This window comes from Vicia villosa, linkage group LG1 (assembly GCF_029867415.1).
Source record: "Vicia villosa cultivar HV-30 ecotype Madison, WI linkage group LG1, Vvil1.0, whole genome shotgun sequence".
Classification (NCBI taxonomy): domain Eukaryota; kingdom Viridiplantae; phylum Streptophyta; class Magnoliopsida; order Fabales; family Fabaceae; genus Vicia; species Vicia villosa.
Window position 1 is genome coordinate 160,155,195 of NC_081180.1, and position 12,934 is coordinate 160,168,128.

The 12,934-nt window shown below is 36.4% G+C and overlaps 1 protein-coding gene across 1 annotated transcript; it reads left to right on the forward strand.

The window, feature by feature from the left end:
- Positions 1–8,884: 8,884 nt before the first annotated feature.
- Positions 8,885–10,009, forward strand: LOC131658366 (protein SLOW GREEN 1, chloroplastic-like). The gene has a single exon (XM_058927672.1). The coding sequence runs from the start codon at positions 8,885–8,887 to the stop codon at positions 10,007–10,009; it is 1,125 nt and encodes a 374-aa protein (XP_058783655.1).
- Positions 10,010–12,934: the final 2,925 nt, after the last annotated feature.

A 12,934-nucleotide genomic window follows, 5' to 3' on the forward strand; every position in this document is an offset into this window, starting at 1 on the left:
CTAGTGCTCCAAACAGAGACTTTATACAGAGCGATGCAAAGAAATACGTTTAAAACTGGATGATTGTTCTTACACTAAAATCCTTATTAAATTGAGGAATATCCCAAAACATAAAAATCTCATACTTAAAAAGCAATCAAGGACAATCCTGAAATGCCTCAAAGTCCCAAAATAGTTGTCTCCTGACGAATAAGGAAAGAAATTGAAACTTTCAACGCACCTCTATTGCGGGCGTAATGTGCGTTACGGGCACCCGTAACAGAGCTCTGGATTTTGTATGGAGAAGACATTAAATGGGGAAACCAAGTCTGGGGTGCATTACAGGTCGTAATGCATATTACGGGCACCGATAATATAGCTCTGGTTTTACTACTGGAGAAAATTTGTCTTCACGCGTTTCTTTGTATTTCTTTCAAATCTCGCCTTTTATCGTCCGAAAAAATTATTTAAACCTGAAATGAACAAAAACAACAAATTGAAGCATAAAACATGGAAATGAAGGGAAAAATGACTAAAAAGTGGTGAAAAGGCTAAAGTAACAACGCATAAAAATGATATAAATACCACATATCAATGTGATAGAGACATGGAAATCAAACTCAAAAGGGAATACAACTTGGTAGTTCTTGTGGTTTCAAGTGGTGACTCTAATAAGGAGTGGATTATGGATTCAGGCTGCACTTGGCACATGACTCCAAACAAATACTTGTTCGAGAAATTATGTGATCAAGATGGTGGATCTGTATTGCTGGGAAAAAACAAAGCTTGCAAGACTGCAGGTGTTGGATCTGTGAGATTCAAGCTCCATGATGAGTCAATAAGGTTGTTGACTGAATTCAGGTATGTTCCTGATTTGAAGAGAAATTTGATTTCTCTTGGTGAATTCGACAAGAAAGGATATGTTTTCCAAGGAGAGAAAACTAACCTAAGAGTCGTGAAGGGGTCGAAGGAAGTCTTGAGAGGCGTGAAGAAACAAGGTTTGTATACCCTTGAGGCTGAAGTTATAAGTGGTTCGACTAAAGTTGCATACCCTTGGGCCATGTCAGTGAAAGGGGTCTGGTCGAATTAGGGAAACAAAATCTGCTTGGTGGAGACAAAATCGAAAAGCTAAAGTTTTGTGAACCCTGTGTACTTGGAAAATCTTGCAGAGTGAAGTTCAACAAAGGCAAACAAAGAACACATGGATCCCTTGATTATATCCATGCTGATATTTGGGGGCTTGCAAGGTGTCTATCACATTCAGGAGCAAGGTGTTTTCTATCCATAGTTGATGACTATTCTAGGAAGTTATGGGTATTCATCTAGAAGACTAAGGATGAAACTTTTGAAAATTTCAAAAGTTGGAAGACTCTGGTTGAAAATCAAACTTATAGAAAGGTCAAGAGGTTGAGAACTGATAATGGCCTTGAATTTTTCAATGAGGCATTCAACAGTTTTTGTGTTGCCTCTAGTATTACAAGGCACATAACTATTGTAGATACTCCACAACAAAATTGTTTGGTTGAAAGGTTTAATCGAACTATTTTGGAGAGATTCAGATGCATGCTGACCAGTGATAGATTAAAAAAGGTGTTTTGGGATGAGGCTGTTTCGACAGCAACATATTTGATAAACAAATGTCCTTCAACAATGTTAGATATGAAGACACGTGAAGAAGTTTGGTCGGGACATCCACCAGATCTTGACAAACTGGGAGTATTTGGCTGCATAGCTTATGCTCACATTAGGCAAGACAAGGTCGAAACTAGAGCTCTTAAATGAATGTTCATGGGATACCCTAAAGGAGTCAAATCTTATAGGCTATGGTGCCTAAAGCCATGTCACAGGAGGTGTATCACCAATCGAGATGTAGTTTTCAATGAATCTGAAATAGATTTCAAGAAAACTAATGATGATGATGGTCGAAGTGCATAAGAGCTAGAACAAGAAGAGACTCCTATTAAGGTGGAGCATGTTAATGCTGAATTGCATATCCCAGATGAAGTCGAAGAAGAAGCAAAAGATGTTGAGGAAACTAAGGAAATTGTCGATGAGTACCTATTGTCAAGGGATAGGTCGAGAAGAGTCATCAAGACCCTTAGAGACTTAGGTATGCAGATCTTATAGCTTATGCCTTAATCTCTGCAAGTGAGGTTCTAGACGAAGAACCTAGTGACTATAAGGAAGTTATGAGGAGTCAAAATAAGACTGAATGGCTTAAAGCCATGGATGATGAGATGAAATCTCTTCATGATAACCACACTTGGGAACTAATCAAGAAACCTATTGGGGCAAGGTTAGTCAGCTGTAAATGGATTTTCAAAGTTAAGGATGGAATCAAAGGAGTGGTGTTGAAAAGATACAAGGCAAGGTTGGTCGCAAGGGGTTTCACTCATAAAGAAGGTGTCGACTTCAATGATATGTTTTCTCTTGTTGTGAAGCATAGTTCCATTCGAATGTTGCTTTCCATGGTGGCAGAATTCGATCTTGAACTGGAACAGATGGATGTGAAGACTACATTCTCATATGGTGATCTAGATGAAACGATTTTGATGAGGCAACTGGAAGGGTATATCGAAAAATGGAAGGAAGATTATGTGTGTAAGTTGAATAGATCATTGTATGGACTGTAATAATCTCCTCGATAGTGGAATAGGAGATTAGACAAGTTCATGTCACACATAAGTTTTGTTAGAAGCCAGTTCGACCATTGTGTTTACTTTCGATTTCAACCTGGTAATTCATTTGTTATTTTTTTGCTTTATGTGGATGGTATTCTCATAGCAAGCAAAAATGTCAAAGATGTAATGAGGGTGAAGGCTGGACTCAATAAGGAGTTCAATGTGAAGGATCTAGGAGCTGCTTCCAGGATTCTTGGGATTGACATTCGAAGATATAGAAAGCAGACAAAGTTATGCTTATCTCAAGAGGCATACCTACAGAAGATTCTCGACAAATTTGGTATGTCGAATTCAAAGTCTGTTGTGACTCCAACAAACCTTCAATTCAAGCTGAGTATTAATCAGTGTCCCAGTATTTATGTCAAAAGAGCTTTTATAAATAGCATCCCATATGCTAATATAGTTGGTTCTTTAATGTATGATATGGTCTGTACTAGACCCGACATAACATATTTTGTAAGTCTTGTAAGCAGGTACATGGAATATCCTGGAAAGGCTCACTGGAAAGCATTGAAGTGGATTTTAAGTTACATAAATGGATCTCTAAACAGAGTTCTAGTTTATGGCGGAGCCTTGGGTGAAGATAGTAAATCAGTAATCGAAGGATATGTCGACTCTGACTATGCAGGTTGTATGGATTCCAGAAAATCTATCTCTGGATATGTTTTCACTATGTTTGGCACAACAATTAGTTGGAAAGAAACACTTCAGAAGGTTGTTGCTTTATCAACAACTGAGGCAGAGTATATTGCTATTATTAAAGTTGTGAAAGAAGCATTGTGGCTTGAAGGTTTTGCTAAGGAGATGAAACTTCAAGGTGAAGGTATCACTATTAAATGGGATAGTCAAAGTGCAATACACATGTTGAAGAATTCAGCCTATCATGAGCGAACTAAGCACATTGATTTGCGGCTGTAGTTTGTTAGAGAAGTAATCAAGCATGGAGAAGTCCAAGTGCTGAAGGTTTCGAATGAGGACAATGCTGTTGATATGATCACCAAGATATTGCCAAGTTGCAAGTTTTTCCACTGTATGCAGTTGATAAAGCTGCATGAAGAAAGCTAGTTTGTTCCCTTGATGTTATAGAGTTAGGTCAAAGGTGGAGATTTGTGAGATATTGGATCAAACTCTAGTATGGTCGAAGGGTATCTGGTGTCAAAATATGCATGATGTAGTCGAAGATAAGTCTAGCATGCAGGTGTCAAAGATGCGAGAGTTGTTAGCATGTTAAAGTAGGTTCTAGTGTTTAAGCCCTAATATGTTAAGTTAGATTGTTTATTAAGTTATCTTGTGTAATGGGCCTTGTGGGAAAAGCCCATTAGTTAGTATGTTAGGTTTTAATATAAATAGCATACTAGTCTCTCACCATTGTTTACTGCAAATTCTAATTTAGGGTGATAGGGTTATTTGTTATTCTTGTAATCTTGTTTTGAAGAGAAAGGAAAGAATAACAGTTATAACTAATTATTGTGTTCTTCTTATTTTACCATCTTTTCTAACCCTTGTGAGTTTCTTGTCGTCGAGAAGAAACTGTTTATACTTTGTTTACGGTATCGTTTTTCACAACAGTAATAATACACATATCTCATCAGATCTTTTATCAAAAGAACAAGATTCCAATGACCAATAATAAGGAAGAGATTAAATACTCAACTTCTCACTATTTTATTCATCGCATAAAATCACATTACACAACATTAAAAAAAAATTGTGAATAAACTCTTGAGAATCAACTTGAGAAAAGAAAGGAAGAGAAAAGAACTTTTATAGAAAGAATAACTATAGAAGAAGCTCTACCAAAAGGAAAAAATAAAGCAAGTAATTTTATTGTATTCATTATCTGTTGAGAGATTCAAATATTTGCATTTATACTTAGAATTGTTTACTTTCCCTTTTGAGTCATATTTATAAACACCTCATCATTTATTGATGGGTTAATACCGTTTTACTCTCTTGTAATGTAGGCAATTTTTGCTTTAATCCCCCTACAATAATTTTTTTTGGATTACCCCTCCCCGTAATATTTTTTTGGCAAAATACCCTTTTAGGTCCCTTACGTTAACCTCGGGGTTCATTTTGGTCCCTTAACTTCAAAAAGTGTGATATTGGTCCCTTAACTCTTCAAAAGGTGTCATTTTAGTCCTTTTGTCATATTAGCAACCGATTTTTGAGTTTTTCCGTCGCTAATGTGACAAAAAGGACTAAAATGACTCCTTTTGAAGAGTTAAGGGACCAATATGACACTTTTTGAAGTTAAGGGACCAAAATGAACCCCGAGGTTAACATAAGGGACCAAAAAGAGTATTTTGCCTATTTTTTTTAATTACCCGCTAAGCGTACAAATTAAACATTGAATCTGGTGGTTTAAATAAAAAATATATATAGATATTACATGGGGGTAACTTGTGCACTAAATTAGAGGGCAAAAGACATAAATTTTAACATTTCAATCTGGTGATAAAAAAAATTACAGGGGGATAAAGCAAATTTCGTCTATATTACAGAGGGTATTGTATATTTAACCCTTTATTCATTTACTAGATTGTATTTCTCAAACGGATAAGTGTTAGTCATATTCTTTGAGATGACAAAAATATCTAACAATGATCAGTTCTTTGAGTTTAAAAATCTAGACATGGATCAGTTGGACTGAAAAATGTCTTAGTGATATTGTAATATATTTGATTATAGTGAAAATTATGTGTGTGGGGGGAGTGTACATAGTTTTGGCTTAAGGGCTTGAACCATGATACATTATGTTTATTTAATATCTCTTCAATTACCTATTTGTTGTTCATCACTTATAATTGACTTGAGTTTCATTTGAAACAGACTAAAAAAAAAATTAAAACGGGTAACACATTTCCAATCCCCTCTTTGTTGTGTTTTTCTCACCATCAAATTGTTGATGACATTATAATTAACTTCGCTAACATGGGAAACCCAATTATGCACTTGAACACATATTTGCAACCGCTTACCAAAATATAGCTTTGACATTCCTTTTCATCATCTTCTTTCGAAAGGTGGCCTATAGTTCCACAAAGCCCGGAGGCTTAGTGGTAGGGTCGTTGAACCCCTTGAGGACACCTCCATGGTAAATGAGAATATTCTTAGTGAGTCGAATTATATTGAGTAACTCAGCTTACATGATGTCTGAAGAGCTCTCTGTTAGACGATATGTTACGGTCTAGAGGGGGTAAATAGATCACAAATGAATTTTTCTTAATAAATATTGTTTTGAAAAATATTTAACTATGGTGCGAAGAAACAATGTCGGATTCGATAATCGTGTATCCCGAACTGTTATCCAAAATACCAGATATGCGTAAACTAATAGAACGAATACGTAAGATGAGAAAGACAACCAATATATTTTCAGCAATTTGCATTTGAATATAAATCACACAATAATAACTAATTTTCAATGAAATAATACACAAAAATCGGCTTAAGTAATTTGTCAAACACTTTGTGTGCAATTGAGTTAAACCAGATTTTTCTTTGAATTTTGTTGATATGAGAAACCAATTACAATCACGTAGTTATAATCAAATCAACAAAATTGAAGTATTAGAGAACGAAATAATCTCCATGTTTCAATCGCACAATCAACGGTTTAACAATTTGCATATAAACGTAAGAGAGAGAGAGAGAGAGAGAGATTTGTTTAGGCCGTTCTTCAATCGGACTCGCTATGGGTACGTTTGTCCTCAATTTCGAAGGAATTGAGATAATAAAAATTAACTCTTGCAAATATAGTGTAGAAGAGAAAAAATAGCAACCTAACCCTCCCAAACCTATGGTTAATGTTGATCCTATCTTATTCTCTTCCCTTGATCTTGAGCTCGATCAAGTAACCTGATACTTCCAATTTGATCCTCCTATTACCGTTACTCCTTCGACGTGACCCATTTCTTCAAAGTTTTCACTTAGCTGAATCCAATTTGGGAACATATCGTGACCCATGATTACAAAAGTGATCCTCCAGTTACCATTACTCCTTTGATAAAACCCCCGTTCTTCAAAGTTTTCACTCTGCTGAATCCAAATTATGCAATCTTATGAAAAACTCCCAAATCAATCCTTGATCTTGGAAGGAAACTACAATGGATTTATCTTGAAACCCCCAAAGATATTTCAACCCAATTGATTACACTAAATCTTAATTGGACTTTATCAAACTATCTCTTGATCACACAATAAAAATTATTATGTGTAGTTGTTGCATGTATGCAATGAGAGTGGATAAATAGTCTAGTGGTGTTCAAAACCAAACCAACCCAATAAAAAATCGCAAACCAAACCAAACCGAACCGAACCCGCAAAAAACCGCATTTAGTTCGGATTTGTTTGGGTCATCTTTTAACAAAACAACACGTTTTAGTTCAGTTTACGATTTGTATTTTTTAAACCGAATCAAACCACATTAGGATACAACCTAACTTTTACTTAACTCACATCCAACCCAAACTTAAACCTATTATACCTTAGCCTTATGATTACGAACAATTTTCTCATCCTTACACATATGATTTCAATCCCGATCTTCTCAAATCTTTAATAGCATTATCGCGACTTCTTTGCCACATACATCTTCCTTCATCTTATCTAATCTCTACTCTCTTATATTATTTCTTTTTCACCTTCTCATTTTTTTGTAAATGTTCCATATTTCAATTTCGTTTTTATTGCACATCTTCTTCTCTAATCTCTCAACTCTTTTGTTTTTTCTTTTTCATCTTCACCAATCTCTCGTCTCTTCTATTTTTTTTCATTATAATAATTTTTATATTGTTTTATGCTATTATTTTATGTTTATTATTTCACTTTTGTCTAATTTAATTTTTAAGTATTAAATGGAAAGTTGTTATCAAAATATGACGAGTTTTGTTGTTACTTGATAGTGTATGAATGTCAAAATACAAATTTATGTTGTCATTTATATGTGTATGTATGGCTCAATAAAATATTTGTAAAAAACCGAACCAAACCGCATTGGTTTGGTTTGGTTCGGTTTTTTTTAAAAGCCAAACGAACCAAACCAAAGCGCACTATTTTTTCTCTTGCGGTTCGGATGATTTTTTTCGTCAAAACTGCTCAAACCGCACAGTGAACACCCCTTATAAATACGATGAACATTATTGTATATTTTTGGTTTCAATGATGAGAAATAATGCATGAATGACTATATGTGTGAGTGTGTGAAAATACCAAACAGAAAATATAGGATTGCAAAATTACGAAATTGATCATTTTGAACAGTGGGAGTCGACTCATTCGAAGTGGGAGTCGACCTATACTGCTTGGGAGTCAACTCCAAATGGATAGATTTTTTTTTTAGAAATATGCTTCTGTAGGAGTCGACTCATAACATGTGCGATTCGACTCCTTCGTGTTATATATCGACTCCAAATGCCTGGGAGTCGACTCATTTTGGACAAAGATTAAAAATGCAAAATCTTTTCTGTGGGAGTCGACTCATTTTAGACAGAGATTAAATATGCAAAATCTTTCAGTGGGATTCGACCCTCAGCTCGAGGGAGTCGTCTCCTTAGTATTGTGTATCAACTCCAATGTCCCTATGTATTGACTCCTTGTTGATAGAAAGTTTTCTTTTAAAATGATGTCACTGGAAGTCAACTCCTACCACAAATGAGTCGGCACCAAAAAGAGAAAAAGCCATAGAACGTAAGAAACATCAAGTAAAACACACAACACAACATATACCACTCAGGGGCGTTGGGGATCTAACAATTCCATCTCCTCATGAGAAATGAAATCTTGTTAGCGCTGCTGATGTTGTAGACGTTGTCCTCAAACGTCTGGTTATGGTGGCGTAATTCGTCCACGACACACGTATCTCCGCTAGAGCATTGACATGACCACTACCACTAATACTTTTAGGCGTAGGAGATGTATCTCTCATGTTAACCATAACTGAAGGTGGCTGGGAGTAAATGGTAACAGCAAAAAGGATAATAGTGATAAAAGAAGGTGCGACCCAGATTTATTTTACGAGAGCCCTATAGTCGACGCCACCGATATCAATTGAGTCTTTTTTAAATTAAAATAGGAAAGAAATCAAAACGACACCGTTACAAGCGACATACAAGTCCAACGAAAAGGGTTTAGCCAAAACCAACGATAATATATGAATATACAAATATCATAACAGGTTTTAAGCTTTTAGAAGAAAAATTTTGCTTTCTTCAACCTTATCCATGACTCCTCTCCCAAAAACACTCCACTACCACCACCCCTCCTTCAATCACCGCCATTCTCCATTCCCTCTACCTTCCTCAACCTTCTCCATCCGCCCTCTACCTCCTCGCCACTTCTCCTCTCCCCCATTCTTATCATCATCATCATCATCATCATCATCCATCAAAGCCTCATCCTCCTCATCCTCATCCTCCCCCTCACCAAAACCCCAAAACCCTTTTTCCCAATTACTCAAACTCCTAAACCCCTTTTACTCACCTCTCTTCGAACCCGCTTACGTCGCAGTAGCACTTCTCGCATTCTTCTTGTTTCGCTTTCAACAAAATCCTGCCACCGTAACATCACCACTCCCACCTCCTCCAGCCCAATCTTCCACCACCACCGCCGCATCACCACTTCCACCTCCTCCTGAAGAATCTTCCACTGCCACCACCACAACCACAACTGACGAGAATTCATCCGAAAATAATTATCTAATCGATGACATCCTGATTGAAACTTGCAGCGATGTGAACGCTCTCCGCTCACTCGCGGAGGAGAAAGTGAAGGCGAAAAAACTAAGCGAAGCGATTCGTGCTGTGGACCGTATAATTGAACTCGAACCAGAGGAATTTGATTTACATTTACTGAAAGCACATTTGCATTGTTACAATGGGGAACATGAACTGGCTAAGAACGGGTTTGAACTTACTTTGAATCGAGATCCGTTTAATTCTGAGGCTTATCGCGGTCTTCTGATGGCGAATATGGAATTGAAGGAGCCGTTGGAGGGTTTTTTGAATAGGGTTGATGAAGTAGTGAAGTTTTTCGAGGAGAAAAAGATGGAGGCGGAGGCGAGGGATTTTAAGCTTTTGATTGCACAGGTGAAGGTAATGCAAGAGGATTATTCGGGTGCGTTGAAGGTGTATGAGGAAATTGTGAAGGAAGAACCTAGTGACTTTAGACCTTATTTGTGTCAGGGTGTTGTGTATACTCTGCTTAGGAAGAATGATGAAGCTGCGAAACAGTTTGAGGAGTATAGGAAACTTGTTCCGGAGAATCATCCTTATAAAAAGTTATTTGAGGATAACACTCAGATTTTGTCGAAGAAGATTGAGAAGGGAGGAATAGAAGCAAAGATTTGAGAATGGCGATCATTTGCCGTTTCTATAGAGAGGTTTTGTCACTTATCTTGTTTTTGTTTTGCTTGCTAAAGTTACGTTATCATGCCCATGCTTTAGTTTTTTCTAATGTTTTGGGCTGTAGTTCAGGTGAATGATAGTTCTGTTTTAGATGATTATATTGTTGCATGTGATTGTTCGAAATTAGGTGGACCGAGATTTTGGTGGATATAAGGATAGTGAAGGTTTTGAAACAGTTTTTTTTCTTTCAATGTTGTAAAGTAGAATTGGTATTAGTCTAATTTCATTTCAGGGCATCATGTAAGCATTTTCATTGCAATGCCGGTTATATTTCCATCTATATGATGGATCTTCTTCTTCCTATTCTTTGAGAAGTATTCAAGTGTGAATAGTAATACATTTCATTGACCACAACAGTGATATTGATATAGGATAATCATAATGGTCTATGCCAGAAAAAATTCTTAGTAAATATGTAGATTTTAAAAATTAAGCTCATTCTTGATCGGTATATTTTGGCACACTGGAGTATTATATACAGGAAACCCCATGGAAAGTGACTAGGATTTACATTGAAATTTGATTTCGCTTTGCATTTATACCATTGAAGGGTTAATAGTAATTCACCCTCGGTAATGTTGGCGAATTTTGCTTTCCCCCCTCCCTACCTTTTGGCAACGGTTTTTTCAAAAAAACCGTTGCCAAAACCTACATTTGGCAACGGTAGGGGGTAAACCAAAACACGCTCATATTACAGGGGTTAAACTACTATTAACCCTACATTGAAATTTGAATTTGCTTTGCATTTATACCTTTGGCGTTGTGTTGCTGGAGAAGTTTTATTAGAAATCTATTTTCCACGGTAGCCAATTATGCTAAATTCATATTTGATGCATTATTTTTAGTTGTGGATTGCAAAAAATAACGTTCATTCAAATTCTGCTTTACAGGAGTGTTATAGAGCCGCCTTTTGACAATATTTTGTACTTAATAGCATCAAATTCTTCTATGGTATAACTCTTTAGCTGCTAGCTACTACTTAAAAGACGATTTGGTACTCGAATAATAATGCATTTTCTGTCTCAACTTTGAATGATGGATATTAATTTATCTATCTTGTAGATTGTGTTACGTATTATCTAACCTACAGAATGCTGCATATTGTCGATTGTATTGATGTCAGATATGTTCCTGTCCTATAAGCATGAGCACATTAGATGATTTGTTTTGATTTTTCTCATCATGTTCTGTAAATTTGCATAGGAGTGTCCATTGAAGTGCAAAATTCCTGTTTTGATTTTCTATGGAACTCCATAGGGTTTAATTTCTGGTCAACCAAATTACAAACTAAGGATTTGATCAAAAACAAAAGTTTAAACAGAGGAGGCAATCAGGAAGGTAATGTTCAAGTACTTGAATGATGATGGCATATCTCATGCTATTTTATTTTTCTGGCTAAGTGTTAAACTATTTTATGGTTGTTAAAATTTCATTGAAGGCTGTCCACCTTCTTATTCAATTTAGGGTGTGTTTGGAAGATCTTGTTTGGGCTTTTTTTATGAGATACTCACCACTTCTCCTCTTCCCCCTTATTATTTTCATCCATCAAAGCCTCATTATTCATTATCCTCATCCTCCCCCTCATAGAAAAATAACAGGATCATTTCCATAAACCCCAGAACGCTTTTTCACCTCTCTTCAAACTGCATATGTCGCAGTAGCAGCTATCGCATTCTTCTTGTTTCGCATTCAACAAAATCCTGCCACCGCCACATCAGCACTTCCACCTCCTCCAGCGGAAACTTCCACTGCCGCCACATCAGCACTTCCACTCCTCCAGTGGAAACTTCCACTGCCGCCACATCAGCACTTCCACCTTCTCCAGCAGAAACTTCCACTGCCGCCACATCAGCACTTCCACCTCCTCCAGCGGAAACTTCCACTGCCATCACCTATGAAGTACAGACTCTGACACGGATACTCCTACACAGATAATGTTAAATATATAGAACACCGACACTCCTAAATATAAGATAACATTTGAGCTTCATTTATTCATATATTATTAAAATTGTTAAAAATATTCTAATCAAAATTAATGTCTTTAATTTTTTACTTATGAGATTGCTTCAATACATGTTTAACTCTTTTATATATGGGTGAGATTTGTCCAAAAAATATATAAATGTGTGTTAGTAAAGAAAAAACAAATTGTCATACGAATGTCGGACACTAATTAAAAGAGTGTCAAGGCAAAGAAAAAAACCAACTTTTAGGGGACACTTGTCTGACTTTTCTGACATTTGTTTGACTTTTTCGACACGTGTTATACGAGTGTCATACAAGTGTCGGACACGCCAAATTCTAGAGGTGTCTGTGCTTCATAGGCCATCACCACCTCCACAACAGCAGACACTTTATCCACTAAAGAAAACGATATTCCAATGATGAAATCCTGATTGAAACTTCCAACAACGCAGACACACTTAGGTCGCTCTCAAAGGAAAAAGTGAGAGCACGAAAACTCAGCGAAGCAATCCGTGTTGTGGACTGTTTAATTGAACGGGAAGAACTGAGTGATTCTAGACCTTATTTGTGTCAGGGTGTTGTTTATACTCTTAGAAAGAATGATGAAGCTGAGAAACACTTTGAGGAGTATAGAAAACTTGTTCCAGAGAATCATCCTTATAAAGAGTATTTTGAGGATAACACAAAGATTTTGTCGAACAAGCTTGAGAAGGGAGGGATAGAAGCAAAAACTTGATAATCTCAATCAAGTTCTGTTTCTTTAGAGAGGTTTTGATACTCATCTTGTTTTGTTTTCTTGTTAAAGTTATGTTACTATGCATTGCTTTACTTTTTTCTAATGATCTGGGTTGTAATTCAGGCGAATGGCAGTACTATTTAGCTGATTATCTTGCTTATGGT